The sequence below is a fragment of the Heterodontus francisci genome, chromosome 7, assembly GCF_036365525.1.
Source record: "Heterodontus francisci isolate sHetFra1 chromosome 7, sHetFra1.hap1, whole genome shotgun sequence".
NCBI lineage: Eukaryota > Metazoa > Chordata > Chondrichthyes > Heterodontiformes > Heterodontidae > Heterodontus > Heterodontus francisci.
Window position 1 is genome coordinate 90505227 of NC_090377.1, and position 22333 is coordinate 90527559.

A 22333-nucleotide genomic window follows, 5' to 3' on the forward strand; every position below is an offset into this window, starting at 1 on the left:
TTTCAGTTAGGCATTTTACAGTCTACAGATGGTGCCAGGCTTGCTGAATATTTCCAGCATTTTCTGCTTTTATAACAATCGATGCTGCTATATCGCAGATTAGATCCAGAAGGGCCGTTAGATTAATTATTTTTTTTAAAAACTGGTTAATGATATTTTAAAAAAAAAATCTCAGTTTTGTTACTTAAATTCTCTCTCCATTCCGGACACTTTGTTTTATATCAAGGTGTCCTTCCATAGTTCTGATACAGGCTTTGTTCCAGTGTGAAATGGTCAGCAAATATTCCTCAATTCCTGCAATTAATTACAGCTATTTTGATGAGAACAAAAATGTAAAATATGCCACTATGCATTCTCAATTTATTCAACATTTAACCTCAATGTCATTGATTCAGTCTCTGATTTGTGTTAGGAGTAGACATGGTATTAATGCACTGTTTACTTGTGAACTGAACCATATCTAAAGCTGTTTAAGTTTGGAAACACAGGTATTGCAAATAATGACAAACTTTAAGATTTTCAGTATACAGTATGTAAGTTAGGTAACTTGAGTGCAAGTTAGAAAATGGAAAAAACATTTTCTATTCTGCAATTTTAAATACCAAAATTTATGTATTACTGAACACAGTCCAGGATCCAAGTGCATTAAAACACCTTTGCTTATGGTTTTTCTTGGTATCCCATCGACACCAATAAATAAAATTTCCAACTGGGAGAAAACCCAAAGCAGCTTCCCATGAAGATAGAAACTGGCCCATATTTATTTTCCTTATGGAAATGGTTACTATAATTGCCTAGTATATAAAAAAAGTCAGCAAGTATACACTTGTACATTGGAATATGCTGTAATAACAAAAACTTGTGAATATAAACCATGTTTCCAAAGAAAGAGTTTAGCAGATAAACAAACACCATATGTACAGGGGCAGGCACTTTAATAATTTTTAATAAATGCCTTTCTGATAATATTTTCAAAGTTATCAGTTATATTCTCTGCCACCATCTGAATTTAATATGAACATCACTTTTTTGCATGTAAACAAAGTTACAGGACAGTTAGGAATGCCAAAGATGGTTGTAATAGAAACAGCACCCTGAATAAATTAAAATGGGAAAAAAAACACCAAATACAAAAATAAATTTATAGAATGAAACAATGAATAACAAAATATACATTTATCTCTCTACAATATTTTAATATTTAGCCTTGTGCCAGTTTTTGTTGCTTCAATTTTAAATGGAGGCAGTCAACCAAAGTACAGCACTAATTCTTAAGTCAATCAGCAGTTTAAAAAAAATATGGGCCACAATACTGTAAGATCAAAACCTTTTTATTGGTTATCAAGAATTAACTTTTCCCCCAAAGTTGTTTTAATTGCATAGAAGGAACATAGAGATTTTTTTATATTTTTGGAAATACCTACTAGTAGAAAGCTCAATTGTCTCAAGGTTTTGTTCAAAATTGATTTTTATTTTTACCATTACTAAGCTCTACTCACACTGGTTTCAGAAATCAAAGGTTCATATAAACAGACCAGATTTGTGGTCTTGAGTAATGCTTGCAATTTGTTTGTAAGCACTTACCCTAATACAGAATATTGAACCAACCTCACTTAATTGTGCTGCTGATAATCTGCAAAGACAGACTGCAAGATTTTGATAGGTCAGCAAGCACAAGTTGATGCATCAAGAATGTGGGTTACTTATAACATTCCTTTCAGCAGCTCCACGAGTTATGGAGTTGCAAAACAAAAAGAAAAATTCATGGCCAAGGTGAACAGACAACCTACACCAATACGCTACCAATGTCACTATTAAGCCAGCTGCTAAGATTTGTGCAAGAACAGCTGGGGTGACAGGTCCAATCCCCTTTCTATATGAAGCTAGTTAACTCCTGCTCAACACATTTTCCTGAAAGCAAGCAACAGATTGAGAAATTAGCATGAGAGTTGTAAATGTATGAACACTGACATATTTATCTCACCATTGTCACTAAATCAAATAGATCCGTGGTACAGAAGAGCTGAGAAACCTTTGGTATCAAACAAACTCTAAAATGTCATCGGCCAAAATACACTACAAACAAGTTTTTCTGAAATACAATTTCATAATAATTCTCTCCAACATGAAACATACATACTGTGCAATACATCACTTTTACATAACTGCACTAATCAGGTGACACATATTACATGGAACAGAAGTGTGTATCCTACTGTATATTCCCAAGCAATTAAGTATTTCAATTCGACCTACAATATAATTGTTTGATAAAAATGAGGCCATTAAACAGAAACCTTACCAGCATAACCCATAACAAATATTAGCTCAGGAAATTTAGTATTTAGTTTATGATTCTCCACAAAATCTCCTCTGTACCATAATTTCCTTAATCTTTCAATGAGAAAACAGAATCAACAATATGCTTTTAATCAAGACTTCAGATGACAAAAGTAATCTTTTAAAACTCAAAAAACTGCCACCCGTCACTTAATAATGGCAGTGACTCATTCCTCTGTACCTCATAGTAAATAAACAATAAGCTTTTCACTCCTCGAGTGTCTCAAGTTGCTGTACTTCTGTGCAACTCCTCTCTCTAATACACTTGTGCCATCTTCATAAAGCTGTGCACAATTTCTTCAGTACAATAAAGCTCCTTCCAATTTCAGAGCTGGGCCCGCCCAGTTTCCTGTGGGAAGCTTTTACAGTGTTAAGTGTTTACATCTGCTCCAATTACCAGATTTCATTTTTTTTCTCCTTTTACAAAACAAAAATACAAATCTGTTTTTGAAATGGATACAATGAAAATGGCATTAAGACATAAATAGACTGCTCAGTACACTCTAGTAACAGTTAACAGTATAGCAGATTACCAGTTTTAAGTCTTCCCAGTAAATGCAACAAGCTAGTTAGAATATGGGTGATGACTTCCAAATTAGTATTTATTTATTCCAAGGATCCGAACTCCATGTAGCTGAGGCAGTTTAGGAATCAACACAGTTAATAGAGATGCTGTATTGACAATAAAATGTGTTGGGTCATACTTAGTATAAAAACTGGCCAGGAAATACCTGCAAGAAATAAATGATATTTAGCAAACTCAAATGAAAAGCAGCACATACTTCCTTACAAAACTACATAGTTTAACAAAGGTCCTTAGCTACTAAAACCAATATAAATCTTATTCACGGGATTCTGCATCTCCATGAGGCATTTAAAATGGTTTGCAAGCATTTGTTAAATTCACTTTTCCCCCCATATATTTCTACCGTTCATCACCATTGTTACCGCAACAGGATATAAAAATAAAAATTCCCATTCAGAATATTCTCTGCATCTTTTAAAAATAAGCACCAGCTACAAATTTAGAGTGAAGATGGACAAGTGACCTGCTCCCAGATCTCTGTCCATCACTGAGCTGGCCACAGTGTGCTGGAATGTTCTTTTCACTATTCCAATTTTCCCTCTGAGAACCTTCAACAGCATCCCAACCAAAATCGGAATTCAGTCCTATATATGTGAGAATGCACTGTATTGCAGCATTGTGTTTTTATTACATTTTGAAAAAAGTTTAATGTTCTGACTAAGCTGACCACAATCCAACTGCTAACAGTACTACTTGGTACAATTTTGGCGAGCTGTTTAATCTGGAACAGAGTTTTAGAACCACTCAACCATCCTCGCAAATCACAAAGACCATTTACTTCCATCTCTACAACAAAGACTGACTCTGCTACTATCTTGACTATTCCACTGCTGAATCCCTCATACATGCCTTCACCTCTTGTGGATTTGACCATTTCAACGCTTTTTGCTGGCCATACATCCTCCACAAACTCCAACTCATCCAAAGTTTTGTGCTCATATCAAGTCCTGCACTGAGTTCTGGTGGCCCACTCTTGTCCATGAATTAAGCTGGCTGCCAATGTCTTCCAATAACTCATTTAAAATCCTCATCTCAGCCTTTAATCTTTCCTTGACAGAGGACAAAGGATCGGCACAACATCGTGGGCCGAAGGGCCTGTTCTGTGCTGTATTTTTCTATGTTTTCTATGTTCTCACCCCACCATATCTCTTAACCTCCCCTTGCCCTATATTCCACTCAAATATCTGGCTACTGTGACACTGGCCTTTTGCACATCATCCCTTCCCTTCATCAAATTGGTGCAGAGCCTTTGGGTGTATGGGTCCTACTTGAAGGAATCCCACCCCAACCCAAGAAACCTCTGCACCTCCTTTAAAATAAACTTCCAAAACTCCATCCCTTTATCCAATTAGTCATCATCTCTCCTAATCTTGCCTGCCCTGGCTTGCCATTCCATTTTCTTTAGGCCCATCTATGAAGCACTTTTTTTTTGTACATTACAGGCAGCATATAAATGCATATACTTGTATGTATGTGCTAAAACTTTCATTTGGATAATAACAGGTTGTTTCTATAATACATTGTTAGCAGTGAGACAGCAGCTTGCTCACTTACTCTGGTGGCCAGTTTACAGGCTTAACATTATATAGACACATACTGGTTCATAAAAGCAATGTAGAGTACAGACGTTTAATGTTTTTATATTCCCCTCCATCTAAAGGTGAAGCAACCAATAGCACAGCTTTGATTGAAACCTGCAGCCTCAGACTGATATCAGTGCTGTCCTGACATTATTTGTTTTGCTGTTTTATTACAAACTTCAAACTCGGCAAGTACAGTTCAGATTGGCTCACGTTACAATAGCTAATTAAAACAATTTAGCTTCTTTTTGCAGTTTGATGCAACCACAATTAAGAGGAAAGTATAAAGGTTAGTTTGCTTTGAATTCATTTTTATGATTCAAAATTGAATACAATTAAAGTTACATTATACTTTGCCTTATTTTAGTAGGAGTCATAGTCATTCATGGCACAAAAGGAGGCCATTTGACCCATCAAGTCCATGACATTTAAAAAAAAACACAACCCACTCAATGCTGAAGACACCCTATGGTGTTATCTCCAATGCATTACTCAATTTCAGAAAACTGTAAGACAATATCATTAATGTAGCTGTGCAATGGTTTAAAGCTATCATATATCACCACAACAGCAGCACAGATACGAGAATGCTTATTTGCATTTACTTAAAAAAAAGTGGGTGCTTACAGAATAATTGGTGAGATAGTAAGGAATTTTCTGGAAGAAGTAAATTGTACTCCATAATCCAATTGTTCCCAGTGTGTCAGAAGTCTTGCTTTCCCTTGATCAGGTGTCTCGAAGGGTGTCCCTTTGACTGCATGCAAGAACACATACATTCCCTGCAGACAACAGGATGTCAGTTAAATTACAAATAACATTATAAAATGACCCCACTCCAATCAGAAATGAATACCAAAATTAATGGAAACTGAGAAAGAGTTCAGGCTTCCCATAGTAGCTACATGTTTTCTGGCACACTTTGAAGCAAAAAAAATATATCTTAAAAAAGGAATCTTTAAAAATAGAGGACAAGGACAGGCAGATAAACTCTTGATCAAAACAAAAGCAAGATATTCCAGATGCTGGAAATCAAATAAAAACAGAAAATGTTGGAAACACTCAGTGGGTCAGGCAGCATCTGTGGAGAGAGAAACAGAGTTAGTGTTTCAGGCCTATTACCTTTTATCAGAACTCTGGATCGCACATTTAAACCTCTTTCTATGCTTGAACAGTTTTAGTAGATATGGGGTAATTGCAAAATAACATTAACATGCAATCTTAGAGGCCACAAGGTGGTTACTGTGGGAAATGAAAATATGTCATGTCGGTGCAGGAGGGGATAGTCTTCGGAGGATGAGGCTTAGGCACAGAGTAAAGGTAGCTTTAATCTACATCTAACCATGCTACACCTGTCTTGAATCAGCATCAGAAATTTACTGCACAGAAGGAGGCCATTCAGTCCATCATGTCCTTGCTGGTCAAAAAAGAGGTAACCGGCCTAATCCTACTTTTTTTGGTCTTCAGCCACATAGGTCTTTACGTGCACATCCAAATTATTTTTAAATGCTTCTACTTTTATCACCCTTACAGGCAGTGAGCTCCAGACCCCACAATCCTTTCAGTGAAAAGGTTACCCCCCTAATCCTTCTACCAATTACTTTAAAATCTATGCCCCTGGTTATTGACCATTTTAAGGGAGATAGGAACATAGAAGCAAGAATAGGCTATTTGGCCCCTTGAGCCTGCTCCGCCATTCAACTAGATCGTGGCTGATCTTCTACCTCAAATGCCATCTTCCCACACTATCCCCATATTTCTTGATGCCTTTATTATACAGAAATCTATCAATCTCAGTCTTGAACATACTCAATGACTGAGCCTCCGCAGCCCTCTGGGGTAGTGAATTCCACAGATTCACCACCCTCTGAGTGAAGAAATTCCTCCTCATCTCAGTCCTAAATGGCCTACCTCTTATTTAGAGACTGTGTCCCCTAGTTCTAGACCCGCCAGCCAGGGGAAAACATCTTTCCTGCACCTACCCACTTGAAGGTTGCAGGTTGAGAAAGCATATGGGATCCGGGGGGGGCTTTATAAATAGGGGCATAGAGTAACAAGAACAAGGAAGTTATGATAAACCTGTATAAAACACTGGTTCGGCCTCAACTACAGCATTGTGCCCAATTCTGGGCTCCACATTTTTGGATGGATGGGAAGGCATTAGAGAGGGTGCAGAAAAGATTCACGAGAATGATTGCAGGATGAGGAAGTTCAGTTATGTGGATAGGCTAGAGAAGCTGGGGCTGTTCTCCTTGGAGAAGAGAAGAAGATTAAAAGAAGATTTGATAGAGGTGTTCAAAATCATGAGGGATCTGGATAGAGTAGATAGGGAGAAACTGTTCCATTGGAAGAAGGATCCAGAACCAGCAGACACTGATTTAAGGTGATTCGCAAAAGAAGCAAAGGCAATATGGAGGAAAAACATTTTTTTAAAAAAATGTAGCGAGTGATTAGGATCTGGAATGCAATGCCTGAGAACGTGGTGGGGGTAGATTCAATTGAGGCCTTCAAAAAAGAATTGGATAATTATCTGAAGAGAAAAAAATTGCAGGGCTACAGGGAGAAGGCAGGGGAGTGGGACTAGGCATATTGCTCTTGCAGAGAGCCGGCACAAACATGATGGGCCAAATGGCCTCCTTCTGTGCTGTAACCATTCTATGATTCTATTCTATCTGCCTTGTTGAGCCCGGTAAGAATTTTGTATGCTTCAATGAGATCACCTCTCATTCTTCTAAACGCTAGAGAATATAGGCCCAGTCTCCTCAAAGGACATTCCTTCCATCCCAGGAATCAGTCTGGGTGAACCTTTGTTGCACTCCCTCTATGGCAAGTATACCCTTCCTTAGGTAAGGAGACAAAACTGTACACAATACTGCAGGTGCAGTCTCACCAAGGCTCTATACAGTTGCACTCAAACCCTCTTAAAATAACGGCCAACATACCACTTGCCTTCCTAACTGCTCGCTGCACCTGCATGTTAGCTTTCAGTGACTTATGAATAAGGACACCCAGGTTCCTTTGGACATCAACACTTCCCAATCTGTCACCATTTAAAAAATACTCTGCATTTCTGTTTTTCCTACCAAAGTGGATAACTGCACATTTTTCCACATTATATTTCATCTGCCATGTTCTTGCCCACTCACTTAGCCTGGCCAAATCCCCCGAAGCCTCTTTGCATCCTCCTCACAACTCAAGGTCCCACCTTGTTTTATGTCATCAGCAAACTTGGAAATATTACTTGGAAATAGGTCCTTCCTATCCACTCTATCTAGGTCCCTCATAATCTCCTCTGTAACCGTGTAATGCGGTGACCGGAACTACATGCAATACTCTAGTTGTGGCCAAAATAGTGAGTTGTTTTTTTTTAAAAAAACAGTTCTGGCATAACCTCCGGGCTCTTACATTGAATGCCTCGGCTAATGAAGGAAAATATCCCACATACTTTCTTAACCACCTTATCTACCTATCCTGCTACCTTCAGGGATCAGTGGCCATGCACTCAAAGGTTCCTCTGTTCCCCTACACTTCTCCATTATTATTTCTTCCCTGGCCATGTTTGCCCTCCCCGAATCCATTAGCTCACTCTTCTCCAGACTGAACTCCTTTTGCTACTTTACTGCCCACCTGACCAGTCATTGTTAACAGCCTGCAGGTTACAGCTTTCCTCCTCAGTATCAACTAAATGTTCCCTACATTTAAGTCTAAATCATTGATATATACCATGAAAAGCAAGGGACCTAGTACTGAGCTCTGCAGAATTTCACTACAAATAGCCTTCCAGTCACAAAAACACCAACTAATCATTATATTTTGCTTCCTGCCAATGAGCCAACCCTTGGATCCAACTTGCCAATTTCCCGTGACCGGAGTACTGTGTACAGTACTGGTCTCCTTATTTAAAGGAAGGATGTAAATGCGTTGGAGGCAGTATAAAGAAGGTTTACGAGATTAATACCTGGAATGGGCAGGCTGTTGTACGAGGAAAGATTGGAGAGGCTAGACTTGTATCTGCCGGAATTTAGAAGAGTAAGAGGTGACTTGATTAAAACGTACAAGATCCTGAGTGGTCTTGACAGGATGGATGTGGAAAGGATTTGTCACCTTGTGGGAGAATCTAGAACTAGGGGTCACTGTTTAAAAATAAGGGGTCACCCATTTAAGACAGGGATGAGGAGAAATCTTTTCTCTCACAAGGTCATGAGTCTTTGGAATTCTCTTCCTCAAAAGGTGGTGGAAGCAGAGTCTGAATATTTCTAAGGTAGAAGTAAATAGATCCTTGATAAGCAAGGGGGTGGAAGATTATCAGGGGTAGGTGGAAATGTGGAGTAATCAGTTTATTTTTTATTTATTTAGAAATACAGCACTGAAACAGGCCCTTCAGCCCACTGAGTCTGTGCCGACCATCAACCACCCATTTATACTAATCCTACACTAATCCCATATTCCTACCACATCCCCACCTTCCCTATATTCCCCTACCACCTACCTATACTGAGGGCAATTTATAATGGCCAATTTACCTATCAACCTGCAAGTCTTTGGCTGTGGGAGGAAACCAGAGCACCCGGCGAAAACCCACGCGGTCACAGGGAGAACTTGCAAACTCCGCACAGGCAGTACCCAGAATTGAACCCGAGTCGCTGGAGCTGTGAGGCTGCGGTGCTAACCATTGCGCCGCCCAACCACTGCGCCACAAGTTCAGCCATGAACGTATTGAATGGCACAGCAGGCTCGAAGGGCCAAGTGGCCTACTCCTGCTCCTAATCTGTATGTTTGTATGCATGCATATATGTATGTATATAATCCCATGGGTTTTTACTTTTCTGACCAAGTCTGCCACGTAGTACCTTGTCAAAAGCCTTGCTAAAATCCATCTAAACTACATGAAACACACTACTGCCATCAAGCTTCCTCAGCTCCTCGAAAAATTAAATCAAGTCAGTGAGATACAAGCTTCCCTCAACAAATCCATGCTGATTCTCCTTGATTAATTCACATGTTTCTAAAATGACTATATATATGGTGTCAATTTCCCCCCCAAATAATTTGCCCACCACTGGAGTTTAGGCTGACTGGCCTGTAATTATTTAGTCTATCCTTTCCTCTCTTTTTAAATAATGGTACAAGGTTAGCAGTCCTCCAGCACCACACCTATCGCCAGAGAAGATTGGAAAATGATGGTCAGAGGCTTTGCTATTGCCTCCCCTGCTTCTCTTAACAGCCTGGGTTACATTTCATCCAGGCTTGGCAATTTATCCATTTTCAAAGATGCTAAACCCCTTTCATTATGTTTTCCCATTTCACACTCTTCTTTATCAACTATAAAGATCTGCATTGTCTCTCTTTTGTGAAGGCAGATGCAAAGCATTCATTAAGAGCTATGCCCATGTCTTTTGCCTCCACAAACAGGTTACCTTTTTGATCTCTAAAAGGCCCTACTCTTTGCTTAATTATCCTCTTGCTCTATGTATTTATAAATTTCCTTGATTTTACTTGTCAATACTTTTATCTTGTCTTCGCTTTGCTTTCCTAATTTCCCTGTTAATTTCACCCCTTTCTATACTCATCTAGGCTTTCTGAAGTATTGAGCTCTTGATATCTGACATTAGCTTCCCTTTTTTGTCTTATCCTACACTGTATGCTCCTTAACATCCAGAGTGGCTGGGGAGGTCTAGATTTGGAGTTATGTTGTGGGAACATATTTGTTCTGAACCCTCACTATGTCTTCCTTGAATACTTCCCACTGCTCTGAAATTGATTTACCTTCAAGTTGCTGTTTCCAGCCCACTTTTGCTCGGTTAGTAAAATTGGCCTTTCCCCAACTGAAAACTTTTACTCCAGTTTGTCTTTTCCAAAACAATCAATATAACTGAATTATGATCACTACCACCAAAGTACTCTCCCCCGATACCCCTTCCACCTACCCAGCTTCATTCCCCAAAACTATGTCCAGAATTGCCACTTCTCTTGTTGGCCTTGCTACATACAGGCTAAAAGTTCTCCTGAATTCACATTAAAATTCTGTGCCCTCAAACTTTTATGCTTAATGCTTACATTTGATATCTTGAAAGAAACATGTTGCATTGCTCAACATTCACATCACTTAACCAATGAACACAAAATTCAGCAAACAGAAGTAGTAACAACTTCAATGTAGTCTCTGAACATCTCTCCAACTAAAATCAGTGTAAATGGTCATTCATCCCATTGTTGTGTACAGAATGACTGTTGCATTCACTTATATGTTAAGTACTTTGGAACACTTCGGAGATGTGATAACATGCTAAATCAGAGTTGTCCAACATACAACCCACGACCAGAATCTGGCCCTCTGAAGGTTTCCATCTGGCCCCTCAGTCCTCTTGTGACTGACAGCAGGCTGCCCGTGGCTCTCTTGTACGTGTACCTCAGGTGGAGGGGTAGGCAAGACCTGCGTCTAAGGGATGCTGGATGCCTGTCTGTGAGCAGCTAAATGAATGTAGATTCTCTAGCTGCAGTACCAGCTTGGTCATCCTAGCCAAGTAGGAAGAAATGTGAACGAGACAAGTATTTTCCAACTTTAGCGTAAGAATTAGAAACAAAATTTTAAGCAAAGCTGGAATGTAAAGCCTCCAGCTACAATTATTGCAAAATAATAAATTCCCTTTAATCCTGCCCATGGCCACATTAATGATTTATTTCAAATAAATAATACAATTTCATCCAAAGCAACTGCAAAAATAAAATAGCTGCAGGTTCCTTATCTCTAGCTGCATAATATCTATGAGAAACCCAATAACACAATCAGATTTGCCTGGAAACATTGGATTCCAGTGAATGCAACTGCCTAAATTTTCCCCACCTATTCATCATCTTTCTTCTTTTTAAAAGGCGATTCCTGCTTCCCAAGTACAATACTAATAGCAAAAAGTAAATAAGTTCAAACATGAAATTACAGGCAGTCTTTCTGACCTTAAATGCAGATTATCAAAATACTTCGTTAAAACTGTAAGCCCTTCGCACTTTCTCCACATTTGATAGTTAGAAAGCAACAACTTGATATTAAAGGTGATTCTCAAAGCAAATTATGCTTTCCAAGTTGGCAAAAGCTGTCCTACAATGTAATTTTCAGTTTTCAATCCCTGAAGTACAGTATTGCTTGAAAGTAACCTGGGGATATATGTGCATAAGTCATTGAAGGTGGCAGGACAGGTTGAGAGCACGGTTAATAAAACATACAGTATCTTAGGCTTCATTAATAGGGGTACAAAGTACAGGAGCAAGGATTGAACTCGTTTAAGACACTAGTTTGGCCTCAGTTGGAGTATGACGTCCAGTTCTGGGTGCCGCATTTTAGGAAAGATGTGAAGTCATTGGAGAGAGTACAAAAAAGATTCACAAGAATGGTTCCAGGGATGAGGAATTTCAGTTATGAAGACAGATTGGAGAAGTTGGGACTGTTTTCCTTGGAGAAAAGGCAGTTGAGAGGAGATTTGACAAAGGTATTCAAAATCATGGGGGGTCTGGACAGAGTAGATAGGGAGAAACTGTTGCCACTCGTGCAAGGATCAAGAATGAGACAGCACAGATTTAAAGTAACTGGCAAAAGAAGCAAAAGTGACATGAGAAAAAACTTTTTGATGCAGCGAGTGGTTAAGGTCTGGAATACGCTGCCTGAGAGTATGGTGCAGGCAGTTTCAATCGAGGCATTCAAAAGGGAATTAAGACTGTTATCTGAAAAGGAAGAATGTGCAGGGTTACGGGGAGAAGTTGGGGGAACGGCACGAGTTGAATTGTTCATTCAGAGAGCTGGTGCAGACTTCTGTGCTGTAACAATGTGAAAAAAATTCTGTGAATTCTGCAATTAAAAATCCAAAACAGTTTACAAATTAAACTTGCAGGAAACACTCATTACATAGGTCTGTCAGTATTTGGTTCTTTGATGAATGCAATAATTTCTCTGAAATGATCTTTCGCAGAAAGTGCCATGGGCCATATAAAACAGCAAACAGCAGTAATACAAGTGGTCAGTTACTCACCAAGTTGTGAATTACATTAGTTAAAGTCCACACAACAGGAACAGTGAAGAAAGGGATGCTCAAGAGCACGATGTGAAGCATCCCAACACCAAGTGCATATGTCAGCCATATTCCACGGCTGTTCATCACTCTTGTGTTGGGATTCACTTCACTGTGTGCAACACCAACATTCATCTTTTTACCTGCAAGGATAAAAAAAAAAAGGGTTTACATACCTACCTTCAAGTCAAGTATTCATTTTCATTAAGTCAGACAAAGAACTTGTGGCTGTTAAAAGCTTTGTCATCTGCTAGACAATGGTTAAAAAGATGGGTGCTCTTCATGGTGCACCTAACTCAATTGTTAGGATTTCCCTTAACTTCTGTTAACTTTTCTTCCAGTTTGCTCTTTATGAATGCATGTAGAATAAGCATGGCATAGAAATAAAGTTAATCATAAAACTCTTCAGCAAATTACTAATGACGTTATAAACTAATTATCTTATATCCAGTACTGCAATGCATACTGATATCTTGATGTTTATAATATAAGCAATGTATTTTACACAATGCCATTGTTTACCTAATAGGGTGACCAATATCATGTCAGTGTGAATTTTGAGATTTGCTAACTGATGCAGTGCAGAGCACCAAAGGTTTTACAATACAGCAAGAGGTCATTTGGCCCATCCTCTCTGTATTGGCTCCTTTCAAGAGCAATCCTAAACTACTCCTACTCCCCCTGCTTTTATCTCCATAGCCTTTTATCTCCTTTTGCTTGGAATGTTTATCTGGTTTTCCATTAAAGGATGCAATGTTCTCTGCTCAGCCAACGGCAAAGAATTCCACATTTCAACAACTTTCTGCATTAAGAAATTTCTCCTAATCTCTCTCCTCACTCTGACAATTTTAAATTGATGATCCTTGATCTCTGGCTCTTCAACCAGAGCAAATAGTTTATTGCCTCCCGCCAAGGACCATATCAAAACCCTTCCTAATTTAAAAAAAAACATTTAAAAAGTCTATTCTTAAACTTTTCTGTTCTAGTGAAAATAGTCTCAGTATCTCAAATCTCTCCTCATACTTTGTAGTTTCCCAACCTTGATGTCATTCTGGTGACTGTGCATTGTACACGTTCTATTGCTTTAAATGTTTTTTTCTACAATGGGGTGTCTAGAACTGCTCACAGCACTCTAACTATAGTCTAATGTTTGGTACAGATTTATCTTTAGCAGTTTACTCTTGCGATCTATGTATGTTCCTATGTATAAAACGCAAAATGTTGGCCATTTTATGTCTTCATCTACCGGAACTTGCAGGAATTGTGTACTTGGAACTTCTCCAGCTCAATGTTCATCCACACTCTTCAGCCCCTTTACATTGAGTGTATACTCCCATTGTCTTTCCCTCACAAATTGTATTACTTCATACTTACCCAAATTAATTTGCATCTTCCACATGTTAATAAAATGGGCGTACATGTGTATGTCTTCCTGAAGCCTCTTACCTCGTTGTTTGCCAAACCCCCTATGTTTGACAGTCAGCAAGTTTCAAAGTTGTACTCCCTGTCTCCTAAGTTCAAATCATCTATACATATCAAGAACATAAATGGATGAGCGCTGACCCCCAAGGTGCACCATTTCTAACCATCTCTAATCCAAGCAACACCAATTTGCCCTTACTCTTCACTTCTGATTGTTAAGAACCTGTCTATTTGTGCCATTACATTTCCACTTAAATGCAAACAAGTCTCTTTTAAGACATCTTATTGAATGCCTTCTGAAAATTCATACATCTACTGCATTACCTTGCTCTATAAAATTCAAAAAATTACATTTCTCAAACAGGCCTTGCCTTTAATAAATCATGCTAGTGGTCTTTCATTAACTCAAGTTACATTATTGCTCAATAGAATTCATAAATCTATAGATCAGGAGAAAGAGCTTGCCAACAGACATTAGATTAACTGGTCTCTATTTACCAGTTTAATTGTACTCAATTCTTGAACAAAGGGTTACAGTAGTTACGCTCCAAGAGGACTGAAAATTGGTGGCCAGAGTCTCCACTGCTTCTCTGTATCTTTTCAGCAACCTAGAGTGAATGCCATCAGGACCTGGTGACTTAACCATCTGAAGTTGTATTTTTGGAAATCCAATTCTTTTCCACACTGATCTCTAGCAATTATTTCATATCCTGTTCCACTAAAACCTTAACTTTCAATTCTACCATCATTTAAAAAAAATGCAAAATATTTAATATCTCGTCCACATAGCAGCATAGGAACAGGAATGGGAGTAAGCCATTTAGCCCCTCGAGCTTATTCCACCATTCAACGAGATCATGACTGATCTGTTACCTAACTCCATATACTAGCTTTTGCCCCATATCCTTTGATACCTATGGCGAACAAAAAAGAAAATCAATCTCAGTTTTAAAATTAACAATTGATCAACATCAATTGCCTTTTACAGAAGAGAGTTGCAAATTCGATCACCTTTTCCCTAAAGAAATGTTTCCAATTGTCTCTCCTGAAATGTCTGGCTCTAATTTCTTGACTGTGCCCCCTAGTCCTAAACTCCCCAACTTGTGGAAATAGTTTCTCCCAATCTATCCTATCTGTTCTTCTCAATATCTTGAAATTTTTGATTAAATCACCCCTTAACCTTCTAAATTCCAGGGAATACAACCCAAGTTTGTGTAATCGCTTCTCATAATTTAACCCTTGAAGTCCAGGTATCATTCCACTAAATCTATGATGCACTCTCTCCAGGCCAATATATTCTTCCTAAGGTGTGTTGCTCAAACTGCTTACAGTACTCCAGGTGTATTTTTTATTCATTCATGCGATGTGGGCGTCACTGGCTATGCCAGCATTTATTACCCATCCCTAATTGCCCTTGAGAAGGTGGTGGTGAGCTGCTTCTTGAACTGCTGCAGTCCATGTGAGGTAGGTACATCCAGTGCTGTTAGGAAGGGAGTTCCAGGATTTTAACCAAGCGACAGTGAAGGAACAGCGATATAGTTCCAAGTCAGGATGGTGTGTGACTTGGAAGGGAACTTGCAGGCGGTTATGTTCCCATGCATCTGCTGCTCCTGTCCTTCGAGGTGGTAGAGGTCGCGGGTTTGGAAGGCGCTGTCTAAGGAGTCTTAGTGAAATGCTACAGTGCATCTTGTAGATGGTACACACTGCTGCCACTGTGCGTCGGTGGTGGAGGGTGTGAATGTTTGTGGATGGTGCGCCAATCAAGCGGGCTGCTTTGTTCTGGATGGTGTCGAGCTTCTTGAGTGTTGTTGGAGCTGCACCCATCCAGACAAATGGAGAGTATTCCATCACACTCCTGACTTGTGCCTTGTAGATGGTGGATAGGCGTTGGGGAAGTCAGGAGGTGAGTTACTCGCCGCAGGATTCCTAGCCTCTGACCTGCTCTTGTAGCCACTATATTTATATGGCTACTCCAGTTCAGTTTCTGGTCAATGGTAGCCCCTAGGATGTTGATAGTGGGGGATTCAGTGATGGTAATGCCATTGAATGTCATGGGGAGATGGCTAAATTCTCTCTTGTTGGAGATGGTCATTGCCTGGCACTTGTGTGGCGTGAATGTTACTTGCCACTTATCAGCCCAAGCCTGGATATTGTCCAGGTCTTGCTGCATTTCTACACGGACTGCTTCAGTATTTGAGGAGTCGCGAATGGTGCTGAACATTGTGCAATCATCAGCGAACATCCCCACTTCATTGATGAAGCAGCTGAAGATGGCTGGGCCTAGGACACTACCCTGAGGAACTCCTGCAGTGATGTCCTGGAGCTCAGATGATTGACCTCCAACAAGCACAGCCATCTTCCTTTGCGCTAGGTATGACTCCAACCAGCAAAGAGTTTTCCCCGATTCCCATTGACTCCAGTTTTGCGAGGGCTCCTCGATGCCATACTTGGTCAAATGCTGCCTTGATGTCAAGGGCAGTTGCTCTCACCTCACCTCTGGAGTTCAGCTCTTTTGTCCATGTTTGAACTAACGCTCTAATGAGGTCAGGAGCTGAGTGGCCCTGGCAGAACCCAAACTGAGCATCACTGATCAGGTTATTGCTAAGCAAGTGTTGCTTGATGGCACTGTTGATGACAACTTCCATCACTTTACTGATGATTGAGAGTAGACTGATGGGGCGGTAATTGGCCGGGTTGGATTTGTCTTGCTTTTTGTGTACAGCACATACCTGGGCAATTTTCCACATTGCAGGGTAGATGCCAGTGTTGTAGCTGTACTGGAACAGCTTGGCTAGGGGTGTGGCAAGTTCTGGAGCACAGGTCTTCAGTACTATTGCCGGAATATTGTCATGACCCATAGCCTTTGCAGTATCCAGTGCCTTCAGTTCTTTCTGGATATCACGCGGAGTGAATCGAGTTGGCTGAAGTCTGGCATCTGTAATGCGGGGGACTTCAGGAGGGGGCCGAGATGGATCATCAACTCGGCACTTCTGGATGAAGATTGTTGCAAATGCTTCAGCCTTATCTTTCACACTAATGTGCTGGGCTCCCCCATCATTGAGGATGGAGATATTTGTGGAACCACCTCCTGCAGTTAGTTGTTTAATTGTCCACCATCATTCACGACTGGATGTGGCAGGACTGCGGAGCTTAGATCTGATCCATTGGTTATGGGATCGCTTAGCTCTGTCTATTGCATGCTGTTTATGCAGCTTGGCATGCAAGTAGTCCTGGGTTGTAACTTCACCAGGTTGACACCTCATTTTGAGGTATGCCTGGTGCTTCTCCTGGCATGCCCTCCTGCACTCTTCACTGAATCAGGGTTGGTCTCCTGGCTTGATGGTAATGGTAGAGTGGGGGATATGCTGGGCCATGAGGTTACAGATTGTGGTGGAGTACAATTCTGCTGCTACTGATGGCCCACAGCGCCTCATGGATGCCAAGTTTTGCATTGCTAGATCTGTCCGAAATCTATCCCATTTCGCACGGTGACAGTGCCACATAACACGATGGACGGCATCCTCAATGTGAAGGCGGGACCTTGTCTCCACAAGGACTGTGCGGTAGTCACTCCTAACAATGCAGTCAAGGACAGAAGCCTCTGCAGCAGGCAGATTGGTGAGGACAAGGTCAAGCATGTTTTTCCCTCGTGTTGGTTCCCCCACCACCTGCCACAGACCCAGTCTAGCAGCTACGTCGTTTAGTACTCGGCCAGCTTGGTCAGTAGTGGTGCTACCAAGCCACTCTTGGTGGTGGACATTGAAGTCCCCCACCCAGAGTACATTTTGTGCCCTTGCCAGCCTCAGTGCTTCCTCCAAGTGATGTTCAACATGGAGGAGTACTGACTCATCAGCTGAGGGAGGGCGGTAGGTGGTAATCAGTAGGAGGTTGAGGTATGGGGTCTGGAGTCAATGTTGAGGACACCCAGGGCAACTCCCTCCCTACTGTAGACCACTGTCCCGCCACCTCTGCTGGGTCTGTCCTGCCGATAGTGACTGCAGTGTCTGGGACATTGTCTGTTAGGTATGATTCCATGAGTATGACTATGTCAGGCTGTTGCTTGACTAGTCTGTGGGACAGCTCTCCCAACTTTGGCACAAGCCCCCAGATGTTAGTAAGGAGGATTTTGCAGGGTCGACAAGGCTGGGTTTGCCGTTGTCGTTTCCGGTGCCTAGGTCGATGACAGGTGGTCCGTGCAGTTTCATTCCTTTTTATTGACGTCGTAGCGGTTAGGTGCAACTGAGTGGCTTGCTAGGCCATTTCAGAGGGTATATAAGAGTTACATGTACGCCAGACCAGGTGAGGACAGCAGATTTCCTTCCCTAAAGGACATTGGTGAACCAGATGGGTTTTTACAACAATCGACACTAGCTTTTAATACCAGATTTATTAATTAAATTCAAATTCCACCTTCTGCTGTGGTGGGATTCGAACCCATGTCTCCAGATCAATACCCTGGGTCTCTGGGTTACTAGTCCAGTGATAATACCACAATGCCACTGCCTACCCTGGGTCTGACCAGTGCTTTGTATAGCTGAAGCACGACTTCTACCCCCTTGTATTCTATTCCTTTAGATATAAAGGCCAGCATTCCATTAACCTTTTAAATTATTTTCTGTACCTGTTCATGACATTTTAATGATCTGTTTACCTGGATCCCCAAGTCTCTTTGGACTGCCACTGTTTCTAGCGTTTCACCATTTAGAAAGTACCCTGTTCTATCCTTTTTAGGTCCAAAGTTGATGACCTCATATTGAACCTATTGAAATTCATTTGTCATAGATTAAGTGAATGAGTAAAACAATCAATATTTCTTTGTAATTTAATGCTTCCACCTACACTCCTTACAATGCCTCCTAACGTTGCGTTATTGGCAAATTTGGATATAGAGCTTTCTATCCTGTCATCATAGTTAATGAATTCTTTGACTAGTTGAGGCCCCAACACTACTAGTCACATCCTGTCAATTAGAGTACCTGCCCATTATCCCTACTGTCTCCTTCCGCTCAGCCAATTTCCTAACAGGGTCAATAATTTGCCTTCAATTCCATGAGCTTCAACTTTAGCTAACTGTCTCTTATGAGGGTCTTTACCAAATGCCTTCTGGAAGTCCATATAAATAACATCCACAGACTTTCCCCTGTCCAGTACTTTATCACCTCTTCAAAACATTTTAGTCAGACATGACATATGCTTTACAAATCCATACTGGTTCTCTCTGATCAGCTGAAAATTTTCAAGGTGTTCAACCACCCTATCCTTAATTATCGAGTCCAGCAAGTTCCTGACAACAGATGTCAAGACAACTGGTCTCATTCTCTGGTATTCATCGGTCACCTTTCTTAAATAGTGAAGTGACATGCGAGTCCTCATACATGAATCACAAAAAGTTAGCATGCTGATACAGCAAGCAATTAGGAAAGCAAATGGAATGTTGGCTTATATTGCATGGGGAAATGGAGATGGAAGTCTTGCTACAACTGTACAGAGCACTGGTGAGACCACACCTAGAGTACTTCGTACAGTTTTGGTCTCCTTATTCAAGGAGAAATATACTTTCATTGGAGGCAGTTCAGGGAAGGTTCCCTCGGTTGATTCCTGGGATGAAGGGATTGTCTTATGAAGAATGGTTAAGCCTAGATTCGTTGCTTTAGAAGAATGAGAGGCGATCTTATTGAAACTTAGATGATTCTGAAGGGCAACATCGAGGGCCGAAGGGCCTGTACTGCGCTGTAATGTTCTATGTTAAATGCTGAGAGGATATTTCCCCTTGTGAGGGAATCTAGAACTAGGGGGCGCAGTTTCAAAATAAGGGGTCCCATTTCAGACAGAGATGAGGAGGAATTCCTTCTCTCAGCGGGTCGTTATTCTTCGGAATTCTCTACCCAGAGACTGTGTCATTGAATATATTCAAGGCTGAATTAGACAGATTTTTGATCTACAAGGGAGTAAAGGGTTATGGGAGGCAGGCTGGAAAGTGGAGTTGAGGTCACAATCAGATCAACCATGTGTTACTGAATGGCAGAGCAGGCTTGAGGAACCAAATGGCCTACTCCGACTTCTTGTGTTTTTACTTTCTTATGCAAGCCAGAGGACACAGATTTAAGGTGATTGGTAAAAGAATCAAAGGCAACATGAGGAAAAACATTTTTACACAGCGAGTGGTTATGATCTGGAATGCACTACCTGAAAGGGTGGTGGAGGCAGTTTCAATTAAGGCTTTGAAATGGGAATTAAGCAAGTACATGAAGGGAAAAAAACTGCAGGGCGATGGGGAAAGGGTGGGGGAGTGGCACCAGCTGTATTATTCTTGTAGACAGCCGGCACAGATTTGACAGGCCAAACGGCCTCCTTTTGTGCTGTAACCATTCTATGATTTCCCACTGTTATTCAGTTGACCCATCTACTAACTTTTCTACCCAATTAAATTGCGCCTGAACTTTTCCCTTTCCCAGACTAGCACCTTACATCTGACACTTTATCCTTTTTGCAATTTTACATTGAACCTAATTATGTTACAATCACTATTTCCAACTGCTCTCAGAAGCTACTTAACTCCACTTTATTTCCCAGAATCAAACAATGCTCCTCTCCCAGTTGGGCTGATGATATTATCCAAAAAACTGTCCTCATTCAGCTCACAGTTCTGTGCCAGTGTTTATGCTCCACTACTCTCTTCCTAATCACCTCATCTATCAACATATCCTTCCTGTCCTTTATTATTCACATGTAATGTCTTTATTCTGTACTATATTCGGATAGTTAAAATCACCCAACATTCTTGCTTTGTTATTCTGGAGTAATGAATTTTATTCTAGGTGTCAGCCTTGGCTCAGCGATCGAACTCTCATCTCAAGGCCCACACCTTAGTGCAGTACTGAGAAAGTGTTCCAACGTCAAGAGATGCTGTCTTTCAGATAAGACATTAAACTGAAGCCAGATTCCATAGCACTATTCAAAGAAGGAGTTCCCTCAGTGTCTTGACCAATATTTATCCCTCAACCAACATCACAAAACAGATCATCTGGTTGTTGTCTCATGGGTTTGCACAAATTGGCTGCTGAGCTTCCTACATTGCAACTGTGCTTAGACTTCAAAAGTGCTTCATTGTCTGTAATGCACTTTGGGATATCCTGAAGTTGTGAAAAGCATTATGAATGAAAGTTTGTTCTTCATGCAGACCCCCCCCCCCCCTCTCTCTCTCTCTCATTTTCAACATTTGGTAGCATGTAATGCAGATCAATACCATTTCCTTTCCCATTTTCAACTCTTATCCATGTGGATTCAATTTTAACACAACCCAGAGACATATGTATGTTGTAGCACTTTATTAACACTGCCACCCAACCTCTTTTTCCTCCTTTAATAAAAGATTAATGAGGAATATTAAATTCCAAGTCTTCTTCAAACTTATACAGCTCAGTTCTAACTATTACTCCACAGTTATTAATACTTGTAACTTTCCAAATTATGGAATGTTGTGCATTTATATACATACTACTCAATCCAGACTCCAATTGGCACCAACGTGCTAATTTAAAACAAAATCTGTATACCCCGCACTTACTGTTAAACGTTCTTGATATATTTAAAACTCTGACTGAGTTTAAAGGCCTCATTTATTATTTTACACAATTCAAAATACCCGAGGCAAAAAAGGTGCCAATTAACGAATCAAGATCTTGTTTACAAAAAGACCAGTTGTAATGATTTTCTTTAAGCGCAAAGGAAACTCCTTAATTGTGACTTTGGTCAATATCTACTATGACCTGTCAATTTGCTGACTGTTATATTCCTCTCCTTACAATAGTATCGAAAGTACAACAAATACAATTCACCACATCTACTCCAATCGAGAATTTTGACATTTGCAATGTAGGGAACTATTACATTATCTAATTTCTCAAACCCACATTTAACCAAATATCAAACTAACCCAACAAAACATACTTAAAGCCGTTAATCATTAAGCAACTAGCAAGATGTTGTACTAATTTTAAGAAAGCAGTTTGTGTTGAAGAGGACGCTTTGCAGCACTAGGCCACAAAGGAAAACGAGCAAGACAAGAGTCGAGGGCTACAGCTCACTGCAAGACGGCATATCCAAAAAAAGAAAGGCAGTTTTCACTCAGCATATTGCAAAAAACACCTAAAGGCCTCGTTCCCCCAGTGATCGCCTTACCGAGTTTCCAAGAGACGGTGACTTAACAGGACCTCAACCTCCAGCCCCGGATTGAAGCGCTGACCCTCAAAACGGAAACATTGTGACGCTTTTTGACTGACAGTCGCAGTGGAGACGCTCAGCCAATCGGCAGAGCGCCTGGCTGGGCCACGTGGGCGGGATTTCCG

The 22333-nt window shown here is 40.6% G+C and overlaps 1 protein-coding gene across 1 annotated transcript; it reads right to left on the reverse strand.

Annotated features, from left to right (window-relative positions):
• Positions 1 to 1315: 1315 nt before the first annotated feature.
• On the reverse strand, positions 1316 to 22250 carry ormdl1 (ORMDL sphingolipid biosynthesis regulator 1). Its single transcript, XM_068035623.1, has 4 exons — positions 22167 to 22250; positions 12525 to 12706; positions 5134 to 5285; positions 1316 to 3071 (listed from the first exon to the last, which is right to left on the reverse strand). Exons 2-4 carry the CDS (start codon positions 12696 to 12698, stop codon positions 2936 to 2938), a joined length of 462 nt encoding a protein of 153 aa, XP_067891724.1. The 5' UTR covers positions 12699 to 12706; positions 22167 to 22250; the 3' UTR covers positions 1316 to 2935.
• Positions 22251 to 22333: the final 83 nt, after the last annotated feature.

Bases quoted from the DNA above. Each gene is read 5' to 3' on its own strand.
- ormdl1 (XM_068035623.1), bottom strand. From the start codon at position 12,698: ATGAATGTTGGTGTTGCACACAGTGAAGTGAATCCCAACACAAGAGTG. The intron at 5,286-12,524 runs GTGAGTAACTGA...TGTTGTCTGCAG, and splicing joins CTAATGTAATTCACAACTTG to GGAATGTATGTGTTCTTGCA. The intron at 3,072-5,133 runs GTAAGCACCCAC...TATTTCTTGCAG, and splicing joins ACTATCTCACCAATTATTCT to GTATTTCCTGGCCAGTTTTT.